Below are 27,633 nucleotides of genomic sequence, written 5' to 3'. Positions count from 1 at the left end.
TGGATTCTACCTTTTAACTCTTTATTAATTATTTATATGACTATGTAGACTGTTCATCCAAAAACCATTTACAGAAAGCATCCCTGTGCTACTATTTCAGTAGAGGAATAAAATGAAAATGGCTAAGCTAGGAAATGATACATGTGTGAGAAATAATGGGCAGTTGGATCAGAATGTGGAAGGCCCTAAAATGAACTTAGTTCCATATGGGTAAGAGAAGCTACTGAAAGTTTTATTGATTTTTTAAATTAATTTATTATTATTATTATTTTTTTGTAGTAGGAATTGAACACAGAACCTTGCACATGCCAGGTCAAGGCTCTACCACTGAACTGTATCACCAGACGTTTTTAAATCTTGAGATGGGGTCTGATAAGTTTCCCAGGGTGGTCTCAAACTTGAGGATCTCCTGCCTCAGCCTCCCACATTGCTGGGATTACAGGTGTGTGCCACTATACCTGGTTTAATTAAAAAACTGGCACCAGATGCAGTATAATCACAGTGACTTGAGATGCTGAGGCAGAAAAATTGCAAGTTTGTAAGCAACCTGAGGAACTCAGTGAGGCCCTAAGGATTTAGTGAGACCCTGTCTCAAAATAAAACTTAAAGGGCTGGGGCTCAGTGGTTAAGTGACCCTGGGTTTGATCCCAGGTACCAAAAAAAAAAAAAAAAAAAAAAATTGGCAGCCCAGGGATCAAACCCAAGACCTCCCACATGCTAAGTGGAGTGTAGCTCCACTGAGCTACACTCTCAGCTCAAGGCTTACAAATAGCCAAGTGGCATTATTAGATTGAATTTTTTTTTTTTTTTTTTAAAGCAAGTATCACTCTAATACCAATGCACAGGACAAGATGAAGAAGACAGACTGGAAACGATATTACTGTTAATAGTTCAAGCTGGAGATTTTAAAAGGTCTAAAATATGGTGACAGGAATAAGCAGAAAGGGACAAACTCAAAAATACCAGAAAGGTTAAATTTCAGTTATGGTATGGATAGGAATAAGGCATGGGGAGAATGACAAGGATTTCCAAGATGCAAACACTGGTTACTAAAAACACTGTGATTCTAATATTGAGATAACTCACACAAAAAAAGAAAAGTTTTGGAAATCATCTTTTGTCTCATAAGTTGATTTCTAAAATGGAAATACTATCTATATTGATTATTCTTAAAAGAAATTTTCACAATCAAGTGAACTAGGTATATGAAATCATACCCAAGACTCGAGTTTAATAAAACTGTTATACATTATTATCATTCTAGATTTTTCAACTTCCAGTTTCATCAGACTATTTTTCTATTATTCTATTTTTCTATTTATTATTCTATTTCTATTATTAGACTACTTTTCTTGACTATGTAGGTCATTTTGAAAAAGACGCTGAAAAATTTCTTAATATCTTTCTTCATCTACCAAGTGAGAATAAAAATTCAAATGTCCCCAGAAGACTGTAGTGAGACTTAAGGGAAGAAATAAGAAATGTATGTGAAAATGTGCTGTAAAAAAATTGAAGAACATGCTATAATTTAGCCTAGCAAATAAGAGAACTGAGCTATCTCATTACAGATGTCAGTCTTCAAGTCATGACCAGTAAATTTCAATGAGAGAACCAACCATGAAATGACCTGGCTCTAGGAACTTTTCAAGAGAAATCAAGGAAACATAAAACTCTCGACATAACAGAACTGTAAATAATAATCAAAACAAGCTGTCCTTTTCAGCAGCAAAGAAGCTTCACAGTGCTAACTCTGAGGACACACGGGGTATAACAGTCAAAGATAGAATGGAAAAAAGCCAATTCCAGAAAGAAAAACAAAGTTCTAGTTTTTCCAATTCATCTGTTTAAAACTCTTATTTCAAGGGAGCAAAAATCTTGAGGACCAACATCAAAGACAAAAAGTTGAACAACTTCTTTCTAAACAAGTCCTTTGTCCTTTTTCCTCACGCTGGGTCCTCTTCCTGCATTTGTCTCATTATGCCCTTCTTCCCATTTAAGTAGAAGAGCAGAAAATAAAACCAACAAAAGAATATCTTCTATTTAGAATAAAAACAACACTGAGAAAAAAATAATCAAAATCTGCCTTGCTCCACCCTTGTTTACACCTAGCATAATTTTTTAGGATGATACTAATTTTGGAGGGTTGGTAACTGAGGATTAAACTTGAGGCACTCGACCACTGAACCCCAGCCCCAGCCCTATTTTGTATTTTATTTAAAGACAGGGTCTCACTGAGTTGCTTAGTGCCTTGCTTTGCTGAGGCTGGCTTTGAACTCTCAAATCCTCCTGCCTCAGCCTCCCAAGCTGCTGGGATTATAGGTGTGCACCACCTTGCCCAGCAGATTACACTAATTATTCATATTAAATTGCCCTGTATAGGGGCTGGGGTTGTGGCTCAGTGGTAGAGTGCTGGCTTGCATTCCTGAGGCACTTGAGTTTGATCCTCAGCACCACATAAATATAAAATAAAGATATTGTGTCCACTAAAAAATAAATATTTTAAAAATGCCCTGTATAGTACAGATAAAACATTTTGAATTTTACTAAAGTTTTCTTTAGTAAAATTTTATATGAAAATTGGCTTCACTAATATATTTTACTATATTAAATTATAGCAATCTGCCATTATTAAAGTCACAATGCGTTTTCTCTAGCTGTTTCTACAAACTGAATTTTACAAAAAGACATTATCATACACAGTTTTGGCTAATGTTATATTTATTTTCTGTTCATTATTTCTACTGGTAATACACTTATTATATAAATAACTGTGCAAGTTTTCCTAAGAAATTTGTTATAATCTACCATAAAATTATGAGCAATCACCCTAAGGCATTACAGAATAGTTAGGCCCTGCATTGATTGCTAAGGAAAACCTCCCATGTATATTCAATCACTTTACATACATCTTGCTAACATCAGCCACAGCTGGCAGAGATACAGAGTGGTTAAGATGGAGCGCCAAATAATAGGTTCTTAAAGTGAGGTCTCAATAGTGAGCATATTTATAACTCTGGAACAAATAACATTTGAAAACAAAACAAATACTAAAAAGTGACTTTTTAGTCTACTACATATATTGTTTCTAGTATTCTATGTGTATAGTTTCCATTCTGAAGAATATATTTATGGCAAAAAAATAAATGTGTCTCCTCCAAAATGGTTAAAAACCAAAAGCTAGGGCTGGGGTTGAAGCTCAGTGGTGGAGCTCTTGTCTAGCACGTGTGAGGCACTTGGTTCAATCCCCAGCACCATGTAATAACAAATAAATAAAATAAAGGTATTGTGTCCATCTACAACTAAAAAATTTTAAAAATTAAGTAGCATTAAAAAAAACTAATATTATTAAAATTTTATACCTTCTTATAACAACACTGAAAAGTTAATTAGAGTGATTAGAAAAATGGAGTTCTTTGTAGTACCACAGAATATCTGGTTCTTAGTTATTGATTTACACCAAAGTAGTAGTAGCCAGGTATTGAACAAAAAGCAGTGTACTTAAAACATCATTAAAGCCAATGCTTAAACTTCAAAATAAAAAAACAATTATGGTTAAAGAGCTGTAAAAGCTAACTTTTTAAGACTTAAGCACACTAATTACTATCATAACAGGATGCTTTATTGAGCCATTATCTTTTCTAGTCAGATGTATACATTAGTTTTCGTTTTGGAATTCTAACCAGGGATATTTTTTTAGTTTAAAAGTACAACAAACACACTTTCATTTTTTGAAAGGAACATCAGAATCAAATAGCACAATAAGAAAATTTAAAAACATATAGAAATACCCTGAAAGCTACATGTGAATCACTGAGAAGTGGCCCCTCTTTTTCGATGTAATTTATGCTTGAATCTCCAGCAATTAGGTGTACGCTTCCTTCCATTCCCTCTACAGTGCTCTCTCCAGGATTCAATGCTTTTGCAAGAGTGTCAAATGCCCTAAAAAGAGACATCAGAAGCTGTGAGCTTGACCAATCTCCAAGAGTAAAATAAAAATTCTACAGAAAATTCTAGAATTGTGACCTAAGCCTAGTGGTTCAGTGATAGAACATTTGCTTAGCATGCAGGAGGCCCACCCTTTCCCACAAAGATTTAAGACCTAAAATATTCTTTAGAAAATAGGTTGGGTATGTGGGGTTAAGTGGTACAGTGCTTGCCTTGTATGCATGAGGTCCCAGGTTTAATTCCCCAGCACCACAAAACAAAACAAAACAAAACAACCTCCACAACTTTAGAAAATAGATATTTGCTATATCAACAGTTTATTTTAATGACTTGTATGATTCTCTTCAAACTCAACAAATTAAACTTTTATACGTATGGTATGAAACACTATATTATCAGATTAATGTAATATCAAGGAATTAAGTTTCTTCTAAAAAAAATCTTAGGGGGGGAATTCTTGTGCTCTATTTACAGAGTTGGGACTTAAAAATTCAGAGAATAATTTAAAATCTGGTTACATAGGTAAATGTAAAAACTGTTAAGCACTTGAAATAAGAATAATAAACTATTAGTAAATAATTATTCAAAGTAACACCCCATATTTTTCAATGATATGCCTTCTAGAGCTCCTTAAAATCTCATTTTAAATAAAGTACTTATTGTGATTCAATCGCAGTTTATCAATATTTTATTTTATTTATTTTCTGGTGCTAACGTTTGAACCCAGGGTCTTGGGCATGCTAGGCAAGTGCTTTACCACTGTGCTACAGCCCAGAACAATATTTAATATTTTAGGTGACAGAACTACAAGAAAAGTTTGAAGACATTTGGTTTCTAAATCCTAAGCGTTAACACTGACAGAATAAAAAACAGAATTCTGCATTATTTTCCTCAAGTGTAGTTCATTCAACTGGGTGTCTTTTACATTTATTTTTATCAATAAAAATTATTGTATGTGGAATCAATAAGACTGTTTAGAAAGAAAATATTTTGTGCTTACATAAACAGAAGATAAAATCTAGCAATTAAAATATCAGATGCAAATTACTACTCAAGAGGGAAAATATTCCTAAATTTTACGAATACATTCTAATCTTATTCACTTATTGCTTATTATTTAGAATGTAATTTGCTCAACATTTTATATTAAATGCAGTTTTTCAGTTAAAACTTACTACACTTTAAATTTTCTAAGTCTAATAGAAACTTTAATCAACAGTGTTTAAAACAAATATATACCAGTAAATGCTAAAACATTTAAAAAGACACTTACCTTGAAACATCACCATTGCTCTGTGTTTCTTGAAATTCACACAAAGATGAATCACCATTGCCTAAACTTTCCATCATAGATATTTCATTACTATTTTGAGAAAGATCTTTAGTTTTTCCAAGGTTTGCTAATGAGGTAACCACACTGGCCAATGTACTTAAATCTCCCTGACATGATTCAGCCTAAAAAAAAAAAAAAAGTATTAAAATTCTGCAAATTGGCATCAATTTATTTTAAAATCTGAATGTCCAATTCTAGATTACAAAATGCTTTAAGTGCACTAAGATAAATGAATGCTTGCCTGGCATGATTAAGCCTCTGGGTTCAAACACCCCCACTCCCTTTAAAAAAAAAAAAAAAAAAAAAAAATCACCCAATCCCATGTTCTTTTTTTATTGGAGTTGAACAATCTTTATACACGGTTAAGATGTTGGCTTTTTCTTACACAATACACTTTCCCCCATTTGACTTCATTTTTTTATGTTTGCTAACAACTATAGAATATATCCTGTATGCATTAGCTGTAATTCATTAGAAACATTTTTTTCCTTAACTCTTCACTTAGTAAATATAACTAAGTGCTTCATTTTCTTCCTTCATCAATTTTTCAGAGCAATGAATTGATACCTTAGCAACTTCTAATGGTGACAGATTTTCTTTTTAAATATTTTTTTAGTTGTAGATGGACACAATATCTTTATTTTATTTATTTTTTTATGTGGTGCTGAGGATTGAACGCAGTGCCTCACACTTGCTAGGCAAGTGCTCTACCACTGAGCCACGACCCCAGCCCCTGCGTATCATTTTCAATTAATACATTTTTAGATATCTGAATTTGTTACACAACCCCAGCCTCTTGTTACATTCTTTCTTTAATGCTCAAATTATCCCATCAAACCTAATGAGAGGACTTCCAAACCTCCTTCTATGGCCTACTGGCAAGATCCTTTAATAATATTTTTTCAATTAGTACTTTGCTTTATGGTTTTTATTCATACTGTTTTTAATATTTATTTTTTAGTTGTAGTTGGACACAATATCTTTATTTTATTTATTTATTTTTATGTGGTGCTGTGGATGGAACTCAGGGCCTCACACACGGTAGGTGAGCCACAATCCCAGCCCCTCATACTGTTCTTTTTTTTTTTTAATATTTATTTTTTAGTTGGACACATGCCTTTATTTCACTGATTTATTTTTATGTGGTGCTGAGGATCAAACCCAGGATCTCACACATGTGAAGCAAGCGCTCTACCACTGAGCCACAACCCCAGGCCCCTCATACTGTTCTTAATCCTAAAATAATAACTGTGTTTCTGTTGTTTCATTTGTTCTATTGATTCTCTATGTGAATGAAGTTGATTTTGGTGAATGTATAGCAAAACAAACAATTTCTGTGCTCTCCTCAAATTAATCAGTAGGCAGATAATTATTTAATAAATATCAATTACATGACTATTACTTCCATGTGTATTTTACTTAATCTTCATAACAACCCTGTCAGACAGGAATCACCATCCCTCTATCATCAACAAAAGAATGATCCTTTAAAATCAGGCAGTAAAAAGCACAGGCGGGACAGGAAGTCAAGTCTATATGACTGTACTCCATGCTTGCAGCCACTGCTCCAAACAGCCTTCTTATATATGAGTAAACAGTTTTAACTTTTAAGTATTATAATTTTCAGCTAAACCTTAAAGACACATGTATTCTCCTTCCATGAAACAACTTATACAGCTAGATTCTCAAGTTTTTGTGCTGGTGATTGAAGCCTGGGCATAGCATACTCTCTTCTCAGTTACAATCTGAGTCCTTTGGGCCTGTTTGTAAGAGAAACTTAATATACAACATTGTTATAACCACTTAATAAAAAGACAAATAGTAAAGCACAGTGTCTGGGCAGATAGTAATTAAACAAAAGTTAGTTCTCTTCCTTTCTTAAAGGAATTATTATATTTTAAAAATTTAGCTTTAAATTGCCCTAAACACACCTTATCTGGTGTCATCAGCACAGTTGACTCAGTTTTTATTCCAGACTGATGAATATTCACAAACATTCCTGAATCCAACAGTCCTGTTGACCTGTAACAAATAAGTTTATGTCTCAGTATCACTGGGAAAAAAAAATAACTAACTACTTAATGTTTGTTTTACTATACCTTGCAGTTTCACTATCTGTTACAAAAGTTGGAGTTGCAGCTAATGGGCTTCGAAGGTCTTTTCGGATATAGATTTTCTCTGTTGAAGCAGCACAGTTAGAAGATTTTTCTCGGGATACTTCAATGGGTTTTCTTTCACACTGAACAGCTATGAAAACGGATTGATTATATCATAATACAGAATTCATGCCTATTATAAATGTAAGCTCTAGGTCAACAATCCTGCTAATAATGGAAGACAAGGCCACTACACTGAATTCGACAGATAACCATCAATACTTAAAATACAAGCAAATTTTTAAAAATTGCTTCATATTTGTAAAATAAACCAGTTGCATCTCTCAGTTTCCTGTCTCTCCTCCACTCCTGTGGTAGAAATACGAAGGAATTTTTATTTTTTAAAAGCTCATTGACACAAAGTTATGAATCCCTCATGTATCTATGAGTTTAAACAAAAAAATGAAATAAAATGTGACCAATTAAAAATTATACTAATAAACACATAAAAGTCTAAGATGGATCTTTTTTAAGCTAAGGGCAAGGAGTTTTTTTTTTTTTTTTTACAAATATTTCAACTGTCTGGTCTTTATTTATAATATATATACTGTAACATATATTAAATTCACGTAGGTATACATAGTACTTATAAGAATTTTATTTCATATTACTTACTAGATAAAGTAGTATGGTTGTAAACTGTACATTTTCTGGCAGACAAATTGCCAGCATTCAAAAAAATTAAAAAACAATTGCCAGCATTCAAAGCCAAGTTGTGCTCCTTATTAGTTGTATACCTTGGATAAGTTTTTCAACATCTGTCTAGTAAAATGGATAACAATAGTATCTTCTGTAGAGAACTGCCCTGAGAGGAAATTAATATATATGCTAAGTGTAGTGTTTGTATTCTGAGAGCTTTTATTAGCCATTATCATTATCTTATTAAGTCACTTTTTAGTAGTTTAATCAAAAAGCAAACTGGGGTTTATAGCTTAGAGAGGTAAAGTGCTTGCCTAGCACATGTGAGGTTTTGGGTCTGATCCTCAGGCACTGTTAGGGGGGAAAAAAAAGTAAACTCGAATCTAGTTAGTCATATTTTTTTGGGTGCCAACTTCAAATTACAAATATATACTAGATATATTAACAGTCAAAAAATGTTTGTTGAATAACACACATATGTACATATTCTTATATTCCGAGTTGGAAAACTGAAATGAAAATTTGGCATTTTTAATGTGTTAATTTGAATATAATTCTAGTTTCCTGGAATTCTTAAAAGTATTTTCTCCTTTAAAGCTAATACATACAGTCTTGTTTCATTCCAAACGCAATACATCTCTGTAACCTGCAGTATTGACAGCGGTTTCGATGGTGTTTATTGATAATACAGTCCTTTGATCCTCGACATGAATATACTAAGTTTTTTCGGATGCTTCTTTTAAAAAATCCTTTGCAGCCTTCACAAGTTACTGCTCCATAATGACGCCCTAGAGATAAAATGTTAAGACAACATAAAAGTCACATATTTTAGAACAGAAATGAAATAAACGCATTTCTTCCTTTTAAATAATAAATTTGATAAAACTAAGATTATTGATTCTGACGTGCAAAATTTTTTTAGGAACTATTAAACAGAATGAAATAATTATACTTTGTGATAAATTATAAAAAATATGAAAATTTTAATTTTATAATGTAAGCTCAACAATGTTAAAGAAAATTTGGGAAAGAGCAATCACCTATAATCCCCTTTTCTTTCTTTTTTTATTAGTTGCTCAAGACAATACAATGATCTTGACATATCATACATTTGATTCAAATGGGGTATAAATTCTTATTTTTCCACGTGTACAGATTGCAGGATCACATTGGTTATACAGCCACGTTTATACGTACAGCAATACTAGTGTCTGTTGTATTGTGCTGCCCTCCCTATCCCCCCTCCCCTCCCCTCCCCTCCCCTCCCTCTACCCAATCTACTGTGACACATTTCTTCCTCCTCACAGCATCATATATGTAATTTTATATAGTGATGAGGATCCTTCCATTTTCCATGCAATTCCGTTCTCCCATTCCCTCCCACCTCTCTTCCCTGTTTAGTGGTAATCTTCTTTAAATTCCTTAATAGGACACCTATAGCACAAGAGTTAAAATCAAGAATCAACAAATGGGACGTATTCAAACTAAAAAGTTTTTTCTCAGCAAGAGAAATAATAAGTGAGGTAAATAGGGAGCCTACATCCTAGGAACAAATTTTTACCCCTCACACTTCAGATAGAGCTCTAATCTCCAGAGTATACAAAGAACTCAAAAATTAAACAACAAGAAAACAAATAACCCAATCAACAAATGGGCCAAGGATCTGAACAGACACTTCTCAGAGGAGGATATAAAATCAATCAACAATTACACGAAAAAATGCTCACCATCTCTAGCAATCAGAGAAATGCAAATTAAAACCACTCTAAGATACCATCTCCCTCCAGTAAGAATGGCAGCCATTATGAAGTCAAACAATAACAAGTGCTGGCGAGGATGTGGGGAAAAAGGTACACTTGTACATTGCTGGTGGGACTGCAAATTGGTGCAGCCAATTTGGAAAGCAGTATGGAGATTCCTCTGAAAGCTGGGAATGGAACCACCATTTGACCCAGCTATTCCCCTTCTCGGACTATACCCAAAAGACCTAGAAAGAGCATACTACAGGGACACAGCTAATCAATGTTCATAGTAGCACAATTCACAATAGCTAGACTGTGGAACCAACCTAGATGCCCTTCAATAGATGAATAGATAAAAAAAAATGTGGCATTTATACACAATGGAATATTACTCAGCACTAAAAAATAACAAAATCATGGCATTTGCAAGGAAATAGATGGCATTAGAGCAGATTATGCTAAGTGAAGTTAGCCAATCCCTAAAAAACAAATGCCGAATGTCTTCTTTGATATAAGGGGGGGGGGGTGACTCAAAACATAATCCCCTTTTCTAACATAGAAAGTTTTTGTTTCTTTTTTTTTTTTAATATTTATTTTTTAGTTGTAGTTGGACAAAATACCTTTATTATTTTTTATGTGGTGCTGAGGATTGAACCCAGGGCCTGAACATGCTAGGTAAGTGCTCTACCGCTGAGCCACATCCCCAACCCGAAAGTTTTCATTTATAAGATCACTTATTAACTATTTTATTATATACTTTAATCTGAATACAATATACACCAGAAAGGAAGATGAAATGTAGTCTAGTATTTGAAATATAATCATCTCTACTCATAAGTTTCACTTTTGAAATTTCTGAAGAAATCTGTTACATTTTGATTATCCCGTGATCATTTCTTTTGCATACTTACTAACAAACTGGGAAAAGTTCTAATGGAGATTTTCATAAAGAAGTTTTAGAAAAGAGTAACAAACTTAAAACTCTTGAATTGTATACCACTGGCATCTGTGAATATGTATGAGCAGATATGAGTATATTTCTGGCATGAAATAATAATGATCAGAATGAAAGTGACTTAACTCCAAGTACCAGTAATAAGCTTTGAGAACAATCTTCTCAGTTACACAGAACACCGAATCCAAAGATTCCCCAAAGCTTTTTTCACTTCAATAATTCAAATTACTTTGTATTCCCAGAAGTTGACAACTGACGTAATATATTACTAAAAATCACATCTTATTTTAAAATAATACACTGAAAAAAATAATAAAGTGATTCCTTTGACAAATCCTCCAATTTTAACTTTCAAAAATGTCTACGTGTACACTTAAAGTGAAACTTTCCATGATTCATTGAAATAATCATTTTATATCACTACAAATCAAACTGCACTGAAGTAGAAGGTGAAAGAAAAGCTCTGGGGAAAAATTAGCTACATTTTGAGCAGGGTGCAGTGGTGCATACCTATAATACCAGCTACCCGAGAGGCTGAGAGAGGAGGATCACAAGTTTAAAGCCAGCCTTGGCAACTCTTTGAGACTCTGTCTCAAAATAAAATTTAAAAAGGACTAAGGATGTAACTCAGTGGTAGAGTGTTCATCTGGTATGTGGGAAACCCTAGGTTCAATCACCAATAGTGGGGGAATAATCACATAAAGTCATATGTCACTATAAAAATGACACATTCCTTTTTCTTTTTTGCAGTGCTGGGGATGAATTCAGGGCCTCACACATGCTAGGCAAGCACTGTAACACTGGGCCACATACCCAGAACTATTTTTGTTTTTATTTTTAGAAGAAAGATAGTATGTATTTTAACAAAACAATACATATAGGTAATTTTTAATGTTACCTGAAGCTTTGTCTCCACATACTACACAAAGATCAAAAACCTTATTTGGTCCCTGGTCTGGGGAAGAATTATCTGTTAAGAGCTTAAAAAAAGAGAGAAAAGAAAAATGTTATTACTCGGTAACAATCTCATTCTGTTAAAAAAATTAAAGAATATTCAGTCTTTTTACTTTATCTTAAGTTAATCTTAAACTGTGAACTCAAATCAATTAAACTCGTCTTATATATAGGTGAAAATTTCAACTATTGTAAAAAACAAGGACAGCAAGAATATCTTTTCAATTTGTTCCATAACAACTCCATTAAAAAATCAAATTCAACACACAATTACATTAATATCTTTTTGATGTTGGTTTTCTTGTTTTGAGACAAGGGTTTTACTATGTTGCCCAGGCTAACCTTGAACTTGAGACCCTTCTGTCTCAAACTCCTGAGTACCAGGGATTCCAGGTATATACCTCTATACCCAGCTACATAAATTTTTTTTCTAAATGCATTTTAACCATAAACATACTATTTCAAAGTTATTTTTATTTGTTCTTTTTAGTTATACATGACAATAGATTTTTTTTTTTTTTTTTTTTTTGGTTTGGGTATTTGGGATTGAACTCAAGGGCACTGAACTGAACCACATTCCCAGCCCTATTATGTATTTTATTTAGAGACAGGGTCTCACTGAGTTGCTTAGCACTTTGCTTCTGCGGAGGCTGGCTTTGAACTAGTGATTCTCCTGTCTCAGTCTCCTGATCCACTGAGATTACAGGTGTGTGCCACTGCACTTGGCTTGAATGTACTTTGATATATCTTACATATGTCGAGGACAACTTTCCATTCTGTGGTTGTACAGGATGTAGAATTACACTGATCATATATTCATACATGAACATAGAAAAGTTACATCCAATTCATTCCACTATCTTTCCCATCCCCATCTCCACACCCTTCCCCGCATTCCTCTATCTAGTCCCAATCCTGTGAACCTCCACTTCTCCCTCCACACACCCTCCCAATGTGATCCTTCCCCATTGTGAGTTAACACTGACCTTTGGTTTTTTGGGACTGGTTTATTTCACTTTAACATGATAGCCTCCAGTTCCATCCATTCAATGGCAAATGCCATAATTTCATTCTGTATGACTGAGTAATATTCTGTTGTGTGTACATACGACATAGTTCTTCTATTGAAGGGCACCTACGTTGGTTCTATAACTTAGCTATTGTGAACTGAGCTGCTATGAATATTGACATGGCTGTGTCACTGTAGTATGCTGATTTTAGTCCTTTTGGCATATGCTGAGGAGTGGGATAACTAGGTCAAATGATGGTTCCGTTCCAGGTTTTCTGAGGACTCTCTATACTGCTTTACAGAGTAGTTTTATAAATTTGCAGTCCCAGCAGTAAGGTATGAGTGCACTTTTTCCCCACATCCACACCAACATTTATTGTGACTTGTATTCTTGATAACTGTGATTTTTTTTTTTTTTTTGGTGGTACTGGGGATTGAACCCATGGCCTTGTGCATGTGAGGCAAGCACTCTACCAACTGAGCAATATCCCCAGCCCAATAACTGTGATTTTGACTGGAGACAAATTCTCAGTGTAGTTTTAATTTTCATTTCTCTAATTGCTAATGACGTTGAATATTTTTTCATATATTTCTTGACCATCTGTATTTCTTCTTCTGTGAAGTGTCCGTTCAGTTCCTTTGCCCATTTATTTTTTTATTTTATTTTTAATTATCTTTAAAACATTTTTTTTAAATTATTTTTTTAGTTGTCGTTGGACACAATATCTTTATTTTGTTTACTTTTAATGTGGTGCTGAGGATCAAACCCAGGGCCTCACACATGTTAGGCGAACATTCTACCACTGAGCCACAATCCCAGCCCCTAAAAAAACTTTTTAAAATGGGGGAGAGGGCTGGGGATGTGGCTCAAGCGGTAGCACGCTCGCCTGGCATGTGTGCGGCCTGGGTTCGATCCTCAACACCACATACAAACATATTGTGTCCGCCGAAAACTAAAAAAATAAATATTAAAAAAAAAAAAAATTCCCTCTCTAAAAAAAAAATAAAAAATAAAGTGGGGGGGAGAGAGAGGGAGGGAGGGAGGGAGGGAGGGAGGGAGGGAGGGGTATAGATGGACACAACACAATGCCTTTATTTTTATGTGGTGCTGAGAACGGAACCCAGGTCCCACCCGTGCTAGGCGGGCACTCTACCTCTGAGCCACATTCCCAGCCCCAGCCTTGCCCACTTATTGATTGGGTTGTTTGCTTTTTGGTGTTAAGTTTTTTGAGTTCTTTATATATCCTGGAGAGTAATGCTCTGAGGTGCAAGTGCATAAGATTTTTTTCCCATTCTTCAGGCTCTCTCTTCATGTTCTTGATTATTTCCCTTTGCTGTGAAGAAGCTTTTTAGTTTGATACAATCCCATTTATTGATTCTTGATTTTACTTCTTGTGCTTTAGGAGTCTTATTGAGGAATTTGGTTCCTAAGCCATCATGATGGAGATTTGGGCCTACCACTTCTTCTAGTAGGTGCAGGGTCTCTGGACTAATGCCTAGGTCCTCGGTCCACTTTGAGCTGAGTTTTGTGCAGGGTGAGAGATGGGGTACTAATATTATTCATATAGAATGTCAAATTATTATGGCAGACATAAATGTTTATAGCAGCTCAATCCATGACAGCTAAGCTATGGAACTAACCTAGGTGCTCTTCAACATACAAATGGATTAAAAAAAAAAAAGTGGTAAATATACACAATATAATATTACTCAGTTATAAAGAAGAATGGAATTCTGGCATTTGCTGGCAAATGGATGGAACTGGAGACTATCATGCTAGGCGAAATAAGCCAATCCCAAAAAACCAAAGGCTGAATGTTCTCTCTGATATGCAGATGCTAACACACAATGGGGGTGGGGGAGGGACATAAGTTCTTTGGATTAGACAAAGGAAAAAGAAGGGAAGCAGGGGCGAGTGAGAAGAGTAAGGACAGTAGAATGAAACTGGACATAACTTTCCTATGTTCATAAATGAATATACGACCAGGGTGACTCCATATTCTGTACAACCACAAGAATGGGAAGTTATACTCCATGTATATATATGTACATACAGTATGTCAAAATACATTCTACTGTCATGTATAACTAAGAAGAACAACACAACAGAAAACCAAAACAAAACAAAAAAATCATTGCAGCAGTTACTAATCCTATCATGACACGTCTTTTTTGTTTGTTTTGTTTTAATATTTTTTAGTTGTCAATGGACCTTTATTTTATTTTATTTGTATGTGGTGCTGAGAATCAAACCCAGTGCCTCACACATACTAGGCAAGCTCTCTACCACTAAGCCAAAATTCCAGCCCCCATGACATGTCTTTGAAGAGCTTAGAAACTGGGCTGGGGATATGGCTCAAGCGATAGCGCGCTCGCCTGGCATGCGTGCGGCCCAGGTTCGATCCTCAGCACCACATACAAAGATGTTGTGTCCGCCAAATACTAAAAAATAAATGTTAAAATTCTCTCTCTCCCTCTCTCTTAAAAAAAAAAAAAAAAAAAAAAGAGCTTAGAAACTTTCCATATGGAATGGCCTGACAAAAACTTTTAAGAGCATAAAAAGTCCTGAACTTTTTGAGGGGAAATGGGTTATTATAAATAAATTTTGATGACATAATTAATCATAACTTTGAAAATATGATCAACATACAAAATTCAGACTTTGTACTAATGAGGTATGACTGGGGACATGTGCAGGTTGAGATCACGGGCTCTGGTCTGATGAACAGTAGCTCCTAACTGACTAGAAGTGAAATTCAGTGGGATGGTCTTGGGCAAATTACCAGGCCTTTTAAATTATATAAAGAGCTCATCACTAAACAGGAGGAATGTGAAGCTAGCAAAGGAACAATAGTTTCTTCTGTTTTAGGGTTATCTTCCAACTTTCATATTTTTTTTTCCAAAGTTTTGAAATACTAACAAATCATCAGTGTGGTCCAAAAACAATGATATAGCATTTAAACACCTTCTCTTGCTACTTGAAAACCCCTGTAATCCCCACCTTTTTCTCTCCATTTAGGAGTGTGAATGTCTTCATGAATAATTTTCATTTTGACAACTTTAAATGGAGGATAAAAAAACTTTAAATGGTAAACTTTAAACTTTAAATGATTCTTAAAATGACTGTCCCTTACTATGTAATATAAGGTATTATTTCTTTCTATATCACCTCAAAAATCAGTCTTTAATAAGTACTTTAAAAAATTCAACACCAAGCATGGTGGTGTATGCTTGTGATGCCAGCTACTAAGAAGGCTGAGACAGAAGGATCAGGAGCTGGAGGCCCGCTTAAGCAACACAGTGAGACCCCATCAAAGAAAAAGAAAAAAGTAATAACAAGTGAACAAAAATTTCTGATAGTAGATGTCCTCTGAAAGGACCTATGACAAGTATCACACTTCCTTAATGGCATACTGATCACAAATGGTGCTTATTTTTAGAGGCTATTATTTTAATACAAAGAAGTCAAAAGGACTGCTCATATTTGAATCAAATCTTCTCAGTCTAGGGGAACTGTAACCTATATCTGTTTCTCTTTTATTTTCCTCAGAGAGAATCCATAAAGTAGGCAAGTTCCAATATGATCTTTATTTTAAAAATAGAGATTTTTAAAAATTTTTAATATTTATTTTTTTTAGTTTTCGGCAGACACAACATCTTTGTTTGTATGTGGTGCTGAGGATCGAACCCTGTCCGCACGCATGCCAGGCCAGCGCCCTACCGCTTGAGCCACATCCCCAAGCCCAATTTTTTTTTTTTTTAAAAAGCAGTAACTTTACAACGAAGAAACATGACATAACAGCACTTCAGCCAGGTGATCAAATTTACCTCACCATCCATATTACATTGAGAACAAATACTTTTTTTTTTTTGGTACTGGGGATTGAACTCAGTGTGCTTACCCATTGAGCCACATCCCCAGCCCTTTTTTACGTTTTATTTAGAGACAGGGTCTCACTGAGTTGCTTAGGGCCTCAATGAGTTGCCAAGTCTGGTTTTGAACTCAAGATCCTCCTGCCTCAGCCTCCTGAGCTGCTGGGATTATAGGCATGTGCCACCGCTCCCAGCAGTAAGTACTTTTGATAAATGATGAACTGGCATTTAACTCCCATAATCTTTTCCACACAAAACTATACCCACCTCAAAACTGTCAAGGCCATCAAAAACAAGTAAGAAACCGTCAAAGTTAAAGCCACCACTATAAACCTTTTAAACTATCAATTCTACTTCTGTGATATTCTATCCTCTATAGAAACAAACAGATAAAGGTGTGAGAGTAAAAGCAGACAATTCATGGATTGCTTGTTATGTCAATGAAGGTGTGGTTGACAAGAAAGTAGGAACAATGCTGAAACCAGCAGCAACACTTCCTAGTTCTTGATCTGGCAGCTTGCTATGAGTACCACAGAAGCCTGGTTCCAGACACCACAGGTATAAAAGTTGTTCCTGAATTTGACAGTGTCTACTTTGAACCTCAGAAGTTGGAGGGGACTCTCAGAACCAAATTTTGTAGCATGCTCTAATAGTTATTCTTAGAAACCTGGCCTAGAATTGTATTCATTATTAAATTGCTCCCTAGCCAAACTAGCTAGAATGGATCTTCCGGATATAACTAAGAACTGCCCAAAATATCTGGGTGTAAGGGAGGGTTATGAAAGTACAATGGCCCACAGGAAAAAGCAGTCACCACAGACACTCTGAACACAATTTACACAATATTATACTCTACATAATATGCATATATTTGAAGTCTTTATGGCAGGACTTTAATTTAAGCTTTTTAACTTTTTATAAGTGTAAAAGGGAGATACTTCTACAGTTATTTACCTGGAGATGTGGTGCAGACAGATCAGGAGTTGTAAAAAATAACTGGTTAACACCAGCTGCATCTGGAGTTGTGAGGAAAACTTTTCCTGGAGTGGAATCTTGTCTGGTCAGAATGACCTTGCTTGGAGTAGAACCATCGTGATTTGTCAGAATGAACTGCTTGCCTTGTGTATTATGATCAAGTGCTGTCACAATCTGGATTTTTTGCCCAGTTTGCTGCTCTGTAACAATCTAACACAATCAGGTTAAATTAATAATCGATTCAGCATAATATTTTGTTTTTCTTAGTGATACAATTTTCGTATATTCGCAAAGCTAGAAAAGCTACCACTATAAACCTTTTAAACTAGCAATTCTACTTCCATTTTACCCTATGGAAACAAACAGATAAAGGTATGATAGTAAATCATTTGACCTTATTGTTTTGGTATGACAGTAAATTATTTGACCTTATATTGATTCCTTTTTCCCTCTTATTTCCCACCTTAATTTAGACAACCATACATTTGTTGTTCTGAATTCTGGGGGGATATAGCAGGGAATGAAACAAAAATCTCTGCCCTCATAAAGCTTTTACTTCAGTGTAAAAAGATACAAAAAAATAATAATATTGTAGGTATTACTATGAAGAAAAACAAAGCAAGATAAGGTGAGATCTGGGCAACAGCTCAGATTTTTATGAAAAATAAGTTTATCTTCCAAACAGTATTTAATAGAGAGAATAGCACTATTTTTCATTTTTTGCAAATTCTTTATGTCTGGTTAGTAGAACTTGGAATTTCATGTCTGCCTCTTCATTCAGTCTGTTGAAATATGTTGTTTGGATTAAATATATAAAGCAAGCACAGTCTTACATTCAGTATATAAGTGGAGCATGGTATTTTTATAGCCTTCTCAAACTGTGGAAACTGTTTTTCTGTTTGTTTAAAGGTTTTTTGTTTTTTTTTTTAAACTATTTTTTATTTATTTTTATGTGATGCTGAGGATCAAACCCAGTGTCTCATAGAGGCAAGGACTCTACCATTTAGCTACAACTCCAGCCTGGAACCTGTTCTTTGATATAACACCAAAACTTGACAAGGGCTGACTTCTCAGAGGTTCACTGTAATATCGTAAAATCCACTGGTCTATTCTACAATTTGAATGGATCCTTTATGCATGCACAATTTTGTAACATTATGCATTGCATTGTTCACTTGCAAAACACTGGTTCAGTGAATAATATACATCTTACAAATGTTGACACATTTCATCACAGGATAATATCACATCATGTAGCTTCTAAAAACTTCTACTGTATATTTGTGAAAGAACAATAAAGATAAGATAAATAATATTTTAGTACTATTATGAGAACAGTTTTGACCCTGCTGCCTTTGTGAAAAGGTCCCTAGATGATACTTTGAGAACATCTGGATGATGGTACTGTGTGTCTAGGAAAAGCAGTATTTGAGGGATTTTTGAAAAATTCTTATATCACTATCAACATAGAAGACTTGTGACCTGAAAAGATGAGAGGATTTTTCCCCACTAGCAAGTAGGCAGTTTTGCAGTAGACATCAACTGGGGGTCTTCTAATTTATTTTAATTCTAACACAATCTACCCTGAAATAGGGTTAGATCCCACAGGTTGAGGCTTCAGTCTTCATCTAACACTATTCCCATTTTAGATCTAGTTAGAAGTCTAGGTACTCTTCCCCCTCTAGTACTGGGCATTGATTCCAAGGCCTCATGCTAGGCAAGTGCTCTATCAATGAGTTACAACCCAAGCTCTCCACCCCACTCCACCCCACCCCGCTCCAAAAGAAACCTCTTTTTTTGAGACAAAAGTTTTATTTCTCACCAAGTTATCCAGGTTGGCCTTGAACTTGAAAACCTCATGTCTGGGCATCCTCTGTAATTTCTGGCAGGGAGTTTAAGTTTGGGTTTTTATGACCTCTTTAGGTTTGATTAATTTGTACAACAGCTTGTAAAACTCAGGGAAACATGTTTATCAGTTTATCATAAAGAATGTTTTAGAGGACAGGAATAAGAAGCCAGACGAAGAGATACAAAAGGTGAAGTATAGAAAGGTCCTGAATGAAGGAGCTTTTGTCCCCATAGAGCTGGGATGAAACATTCTTCTGGCATGTGAAGTTGAGTTTTTGTTTGCCATTTTGTGAGGCTCTATGTTAAGCTTTTCTTTATTAAAAAAAAAAACCAACAACAACAAAAAACCAACAACTTTTTTTTTTTTTTAGTTGTAAATGGATACAATACCTTAATTTTATTTATTTATTTTTATGTGGTGCTGAGGATGGACCAGTGTCTCACATATGCCAGACGAGTGTTCTACCACTGAGCCACAACCCCAGTTCTATCTTTTGGAGTTTTATAGAGACTTCATTGTACAAGCATGACATAATCATGTCAAAATATGATTGGACAAAAAGGGTATGATCTAATACTAACAGAATGAGTGGGGAAACCCAGCAAGGTTTTTGGGTTTTCAAAAGAGCATTCTTTTCTTGGGGGTATGGTGCAGGACCCCTTCTGTAATTAGGGTCTTATCAGGAAACTTTTTTTTTATGCCAGTTGCAAAACAGATTTATTTCTACGGTTTGCATTGGGGAATAAAAAAAACAAAAAAAAGAGTAGGCAAAAGGAGGGTAGAAGAAAGTCACAGAATGAGACTTTGTTTTCTGAGGCTTACATGAAGCCTAAAGTGTTACAAAACCCATGGGAGTAATGAGCCATGTACTCTGAATAAAACCTAAAAACATATCCTACCACAGGCCATTCTCCGATTTCTGAACATGGATCCCTTATAGCAAAACAATCATTATCTGTCAGGGTATCTGCGTACGTTGCAGCATTCGTAGAACAGATATAGCACTAGTATTAACAAAAATACATCTATAATATGGAGAAGCCAGTGTGGGGTCGGGAGAAATAAAAAGAAACTAATTTGTCTTATGTCATTATAAACATTTTTATATTTTTGTACTAGTCAATTATTATTTGTACCTTGTAATGAACTTGCGTTGATCAATTTATAAAAATCAACTGATTAGATTTAATATCTCCTCAGACCAGTCATTTTTTACAGGTAGGATATCCTAAGGAGGCTTCAACTTAATTTTTAATCAATTTCATTATCAATATTAAAAAATTTATATAAGGACATTGAATCTTACCAATGCCACCAGTATTATACCGTACTGAAATATGGTTATGGTGTAATTTTTGTGGAATTATGGATATATTTACTTTATCTTTCTAACACAATCTACCCTTAAATATTAAAACCTTAAACTAGGTATTATTAAAGATAAGTGTTATCACAGTTGGCTATAACTTGGTTATTTTTGGATTTTATGTTAATTGGGGACAAAATCAATTACCCTGACTCATCTTATAGGCTTAGACTGAGACTGGGTTTTCTTGGGTACCTCGGGTTAGCAGGTTGATTTCCCTCCTAAAGGGAGGACATGAGTAGTGAAGGGGTCAGGGCGGGGGTAAGAGTAAGTTATAGACTGCTTTCTGAAGCATGTTTCTGAGGTCTGAAATGCTAATATTATTCTTGTTACTTAAAAAACAACATTAGAGGGCTGGGGATATAGCTCAGTTGGTAGAGTGCTTGCCTCGTATGCACAAGGCAATCCCCAGCACCACATACACGCAAAACAAAAACAACAACAAAACTTTAGATAGGGTAAAGGGGAAAAAAGGAGGAGGGGACATGGGGGTAGAAAAGATAGGGTAATGAGGTGGACATCATTACCCAAAGTACATGTATGAAAACATGAATGTTGTGACTCTACCTTGTATACAACCAGAGACATGAAAAATTGTGCTCTATTTGTGTAATATAAACTGAATTGCATTCTGCTGTCATATATAACAAATTAGAATTAAAAAAAACAAACCCATATTTGACTGTGGGAATAATGAGCCAAAATAACCGCCACAAAATACATCATTTAATAGGTACCTTTTGCTAAAGAATAGGATAAAACCATTTAAAAATAAATTTGTAGCCAGGTGTGGTGGTACATGCCTGTAATCCCAGCTACTCAGGAGGGTGAGGCAGGAGAACTACAAGTTAAAGGCCAGCCTGTGCAACTTAGTAAGACTCTGTCCCAAAATTTAAAAAATAAAAGAGGGTGGAGATACAGCTCAGTGGCAGAGCATTCCTGGATTCAATTCTTTCCCAGTACAAGGAAAAAAAAAAAAAAAAAGTCATCTATACTGTCTATACTGACATAGAATAATTCTTACAGGTCCATCAAAACTGACCTCAGATTTTGCACCCTCCAAAATGCATCCCCTGGGTAGGTCCTCACCAACTCTACACTCTCCATTAGTTGTTTTTCTTTTGTGCTCTCCAGCACACTACACAGGTATCTATCATATTCTTATACTATATTGTGACTGATTATTCAATTAACTCTCACAAGACTGAAAAGCTATCTTAAAGTTGGGGTATAATTCATCTTTGTACCTTCAGAACTTAGCATATACATTTAGCATAAATAATAAAAGTTTGATGAGTCAGTCAATGAACTGTTACCTAGACGTACCTCTCCCATCTGTTGTTCAATAATCTGATGTGCAATTTCTTCTATGGTTGCCATGATCTAATTGTCAAAATGACCTGCCAAAAATAAAAGACACATACTTTTTTTTACAATGATACCCATAAAAACACATTTATGGGGAAATTTATAAACTTAAGATTTGCTTAAAAGTAACTCAGTTGGGGTGGGTGGAAGTAGAAGAGAACAGACAAGATTGGTCTTGTTTTGACAACTGCTAAACATCTTATCAGCTGGTGACTTTCTGCTTTGCATGTTCTGAAATGTCTATTGACAAAACTATTCCAGCACCAACAATTTACTTTTCAAATAGACTAGACAGGAGAACTCTGAGTTGTAGTTTATTAATTTAAACAAAGGCAAACCTGTGAACAAACCTGATAGTTCTTTTATCAATATTTTATAAAAAAATTTATAAAAACTGATAGCTGATTCAATACATTAAAAAATTTCCCAGGCTGGGGTTGTGGCTCAGCAGTGAGCACTTGTCTTGCATGTGTGAAAGAGACCCTGGGTTTGATTCTCAGCACCACATAAAAATAAATAAAAGGTATTGTGTACACACATACACACACACACACACACAAAATCTCTAGAATTTTGCAACTCTTCTTTAGTGGCAATTTTCTATACATATTAAGGTTAACTTGAATTTAATACCTGGTCTCCAAATAAATTTGAGAAACTGAAAGAAAAAAAAAGAGAGAGAAACTGAAACATCAATGGCTTGACTTCAAATTAAGGTTAACTTGAATTTAATGCATAACTGTCTCCAAATGAATTTGAGAGACTGAAACATCAATGGCTTGACTTCAACTTTGCATTTTCTCTACATTTTACAGTCAAGATTCAAAAAACTTTGTGATTTTATCTTATACATTGTTTGTCATATATTTACTAATATTCTCCAAATAGAATTACTATTAGCTGCCAAATTATCTGAATTGTTTTTATCTTTTTTTTTCAGTTGTAGATGGACATAATACCTTTATTTTATTTATTTTTATGTGGTGCTGAGGATCGAACCAATGAATGCCTCACACATGCCAGACTAGCATATTATCTATCACTGAGCCCTAGCCCCAGCCTTGAATTGCCTTTTTCTTTTAATTACTTAGAATATCTTAAGTTTTAATTAGTTGTGCTAAAAGCAATATTCAATATTTAGCTTGATTATTCAACTCTCTCTTACTAGATTGAACAGGAGTAGCCCTAACTTCTCTGGAACCATCAGAGGAGGAGACTGGCCCCAGCATTCTAGGAATAGTTCCTTCTGAGCTGTTGTGATAGTGTAGGTAGCCTTGACAACCTCTGAGACACCCTTGGTGTCATTTTTCCCTTTTAATAAAAAGACAACAATGTTTGTAGCTAGATAATTATACTAGTCTGTTCTGCAATCTCAGAAGTCCAATAGTCTTTCTTTTTCATCTCATCACTGTCCCCTTGAGTCTAAGATTGGTAGCATTTCAACAACTCTACTGGTCTCCCATGCAGTTCATGGAATCCAAAGACAAGAGTCCTCTGCAGATCTTTCATGGATAATCATATTTCTATGCTATTCCCAGTTTCAATGAGATGGCTGCTGGATCTATAAGTCATATACCCCCAATCTCTTGAAAGATGGTTGTTCAGGCACAATCCTTTTTTTTTTTTTTTTTAAGCATTTTTAGTTATAGATGAATACTATACCTTTATTTTATGTGTTTTTTTAATATAGTGCTGAGGATCAAACCCAGTGCCTCACACTGCAGGCAAGTGCTCTACCACTAAGCCATAATCCTCAGGCACAATCTTGACAATTGCTCCATAACATGCTTTATGGATCTCTGTGTGTTGGGGGTTGGGGGAGTTACTGGGTATAAAACCCAGGGATTCATACATACCTGACAAGTGCTCTACCATGAACAATACCTCTAGCTCCCACTTTCATATTTTTCACAGTAGGAATAAGCTAAGAATTTTCCAAATCTTCAAGATGTCATTTCCTTTTCCTTACCAAATCCTTTTTTAAAAAACAATTTTTAGTTGTAAATGGACACAATACCTTTATTTATTTTTATGAGGTGCTGAGGATTGAACCCAGTGCCTCACACATGCGAGGCAAGCGCTTAAGCTAAGAATTTTCCAAATCTTCAAGATGTCATTTCCTTTTCCTTACCAAATCCTTTTTTAAAAAACAATTTTTAGTTGTAAATGGACACAATACCTTTATTTATTTTTATGAGGTGCTGAGGATTGAACCCAGTGCCTCACACATGCGAGGCAAGCGCTCCACCACTGAGCCACACTCCAAGCCCACCAATTCCTTTTTTGCTGGGTGTGGTGGTGCATGCCTGTAATCCCACCAACTTCAGAGGCTTAAAGGAGAAGATCATAAATTCAAGGTCATCTGAGGCAATTTACTGACACCTTGTCTCAAAATAAAAAAGGGCTAGAGACAAAGCTCCATGATGGAATACCCTTGGGTTCAATCCTCAGTACAGTAGGGAAACAAATAAATAAAACCTTTTCCAGTTTATCTTTCCTCTTAAACTTTACTATAAGCAGCAAGGAAAAACCAGACTGTGCCTTCAATATTTTGCTTAATAATATTCTCATGTATGCATCCCAGTTCACCTCTTACAAATTCTACCTTCCACAAAACACTAGAATACAATTCAGCCAAGTTGTCACTTTATAACAAGAATCATCTTTCCTTCAGTGTCCAGCATATTCTTCATTTCCATCTGAGACTTCACAAGAAACACCTTTAATGTTCACATTTCTATCAACCATCTGGTCATGACTTATCCAAGATGAGAGACACTTTCTCTACAGCTTTCCTCTTTTCTTCCTGAATCCTCACCTCTGTAATATAAAATATCCATATTTCTATCAAGTCTTTTCAAGGCAACCTAGACTTTCTACCACATACCTCAGATCTTTCCTAGTTTCTACCTATTACTAAGCTCCAAATTTTTAGATAATTCTATCCATTTCCCAGTATCTGGAGACATAAATAATTATGAATATATCCCATAAAGAACAACAACAACAAACTATACCTAGAAGGAAACATAAGAAAATGGTTACCCAGGGTTCAGTCCTCAGTTCTGCAAAAAGAAAAAAAAAAAAAGAAAAAAGGATATAATGACCACTTCCAAGAGGGTAACTTATTTTTCACTGAATAAGTATTTCTTTAAAATTTGCCTAAATGTAAGAATTACACATGATTATTGCTTGCTTACTTAAGTGTATAAATAGGAAAGCCTAAATTTCAAATATCAGTCCAATTATAACTGTGCTAAGACTTTTTAAAAAAATATTTATTTTTTAGTTGTAGCTGGACGTAATACCGTTACTTTATTTATTTATTTTTATGTGGTGCTGAGGATCAAACCCAGGGCCTTCCACATGCTAGGCGAGCGCTCTACCTCTGAGTCACAATCCCAGCCCAATTGTGCTAAGATATAAAAAGAAAAAATTGGGGTGTCAACATACTTTATATACAGAGATACAAAAATTGTGGTATATATGTGTATTAAGAATTATAATGCAAAAAAAAAACCATTGATGTGGCTGCGTCACTAAAAACAATTAAAAAAAATAAAATAAATAAAATAAAAATTGAGGGCTGGTAGAGAGAGACAAAATAATCATTGTTAGGCTAACAAGCAGAGCTGACCTTGGAGAAAAGTAGAAAAAGGGTCTTAAGACACAATCAAGTATCTTCTTCTCTATTGTCAGCTTCTATGTTGGTAATTTTCAAATTTGTAGTAAAGAATGAAATGTATTCTTATTTCAATGAAATGAAAAGTATTCTTATTTCAATTTTAAAGTCCTAGTAATGGGTTCTGATTAGCCCAGTCTAAGTTATGAGCTTATGTCTTGGATTAATCACTAGGTAAGCCAGGAAAAAAGGTTACTGGAATAGGCAGCTTCCATTTTTGGAAGGAATAGGCAGCTTCCATATTTGAAAGGCCCATTTCTCAAATGATGAAGACTAGCACAGACATGCTACTGACTGTATGAATTCAGCTTGACATGACTGCAGCCACCCTAACTCATAACCCCATGACTGCCCCAGAGTAACTTAATCAGTTTTTCCTGCAGTTTTCCATCAAATTATACATAAGACCATTAGAGTCTGGTATGTAGAAATTTACAACTGGTCCCTAGCACCATGAATATACCTGACTCTTTGACAAGAGCTTAGAATAGGCCAGGTAATTTCCAGTTTGGATGAAGTCACTTCTGTTTGAACCGATATATACACCCCTATTTCTGACCCAAACTATGCAGATCCAACTGGTCCTGCTACAGCCTAAGATCAGCCTTCTTCAAGTCCCTCAACTGACTGTTCTCTGTGAAATCCTGGATCATCTATCTCATGGCATCTTGGGGCTCACTCTCATATACTGGGACTGGGTAGTTCCAGAATGGCCAGGTAACCACTTTAATTTGCTTCTACTACTGATAAAAGAACATCACTAAACTACTCAAAAACTTAATTTGCTATTTATTCCAATTTTCTCTATTAGAGAAATCTCAAAAAAGAAGTGAGGATGGGGGATGAAACCCCTAATAAAATACTAAATATTGTTTTTGGCTTCATTTAGATCAAGGTCCTTTAATTTCTTGCTTTCTGAGTTCTTTAGTAAATAATAACTTTAATTTAAGAGGTATGTTGTATTAGATAATCTCCAAAGTTTCTAGAGAATTCTCAGAAATTTCCCCAAGATAAACATACCAGACTCCTCCCTGCCTTAATTGGTTAAAGGGCATAAGTAGTGATGGTAAGGCAGCTTTGAAATTCTCAATACTAAAAACTTGAAGATTGATTGGATGCAGGGGTGCATGACTATAATCCCAGCTACCCAGGAGGCTGACACAGGATTACAAATTTGAGGTCAGCCTGAACAACTTAGTAAGACTATGGGACAAAATTAATTAAAAAAAAAATAAAAATAAGGGCTGTGGATGTGGCTCAAGCGGTAGCATGCTCACCTGGCACGCACGGGGCGCTGGGTTCGATCCTCAGCACCACGTAAAAATAAAGATGTTGTGTCCACTGAAAATTAAAAAATAAATATTAAAAAAATTCTCTCTCTCTTAAAAAAATAAAAATAAAAATAAAAAAGAGGGGCGGGAGTAGTGGCTCAGTGGTAGAGCACTTGCCTAGCATGTGTGAGGCACGCACCACATATAAATCAATAAAATAAAGGTCCATTGACAACTAAAAAATTATTAAATAAATAAAAGAAAGGGGGGCTGCGTATGTATCTCAGTGGTAGAACATGTAGGCAAGACCTTGGGTTCAATGTCCAGTAACCCCCACCCCCAAAACCTTGAAGACTTGATATTTAAGACCTTTCTATTATACTTTCTCATGCAACAAAGGACATCAAAGCTTACCAATTGCCCTGATATACTGATGTACCGAATTTTCTTTATGGGGGAAAAACTACTGTTAGAGTAAGAAAAGAACCAATTTTATCTACAGTTTCAAAGAAAAGC

The 27,633-nt window shown here is 35.0% G+C and overlaps 1 protein-coding gene across 6 annotated transcripts in view; it reads right to left on the bottom strand.

Moving 5' to 3' along the window:
* The window catches only part of Nr2c1 (nuclear receptor subfamily 2 group C member 1), a 50,991-nt gene that overhangs the window by 17,728 nt on the left and 5,630 nt on the right, over window positions 1-27,633 (bottom strand). For all 6 annotated transcript variants that reach the window (XM_027952878.2, XM_027952730.2, XM_071609633.1 and 3 more), the window contains exons 2-9: window positions 22,123-22,196; window positions 17,561-17,791; window positions 11,669-11,750; window positions 8,682-8,861; window positions 7,378-7,525; window positions 7,210-7,300; window positions 5,219-5,400; window positions 3,789-3,939 (exon numbers count right to left, since the gene is read on the bottom strand). In XM_027952878.2, coding sequence (XP_027808679.2) covers window positions 3,789-3,939; window positions 5,219-5,400; window positions 7,210-7,300; window positions 7,378-7,525; window positions 8,682-8,861; window positions 11,669-11,750; window positions 17,561-17,791; window positions 22,123-22,176 — 1,119 coding nt within the window. In that variant the 5' untranslated portion in view covers window positions 22,177-22,196. The remainder of the gene's footprint in view (window positions 1-3,788; window positions 3,940-5,218; window positions 5,401-7,209; window positions 7,301-7,377; window positions 7,526-8,681; window positions 8,862-11,668; window positions 11,751-17,560; window positions 17,792-22,122; window positions 22,197-27,633) is intronic.

This window comes from Marmota flaviventris, chromosome 3 (assembly GCF_047511675.1).
Source record: "Marmota flaviventris isolate mMarFla1 chromosome 3, mMarFla1.hap1, whole genome shotgun sequence".
NCBI lineage: Eukaryota > Metazoa > Chordata > Mammalia > Rodentia > Sciuridae > Marmota > Marmota flaviventris.
Note: the sequence above shows the minus strand (reverse complement) of the source record. Positions and strands in the feature narration are given on the sequence as shown.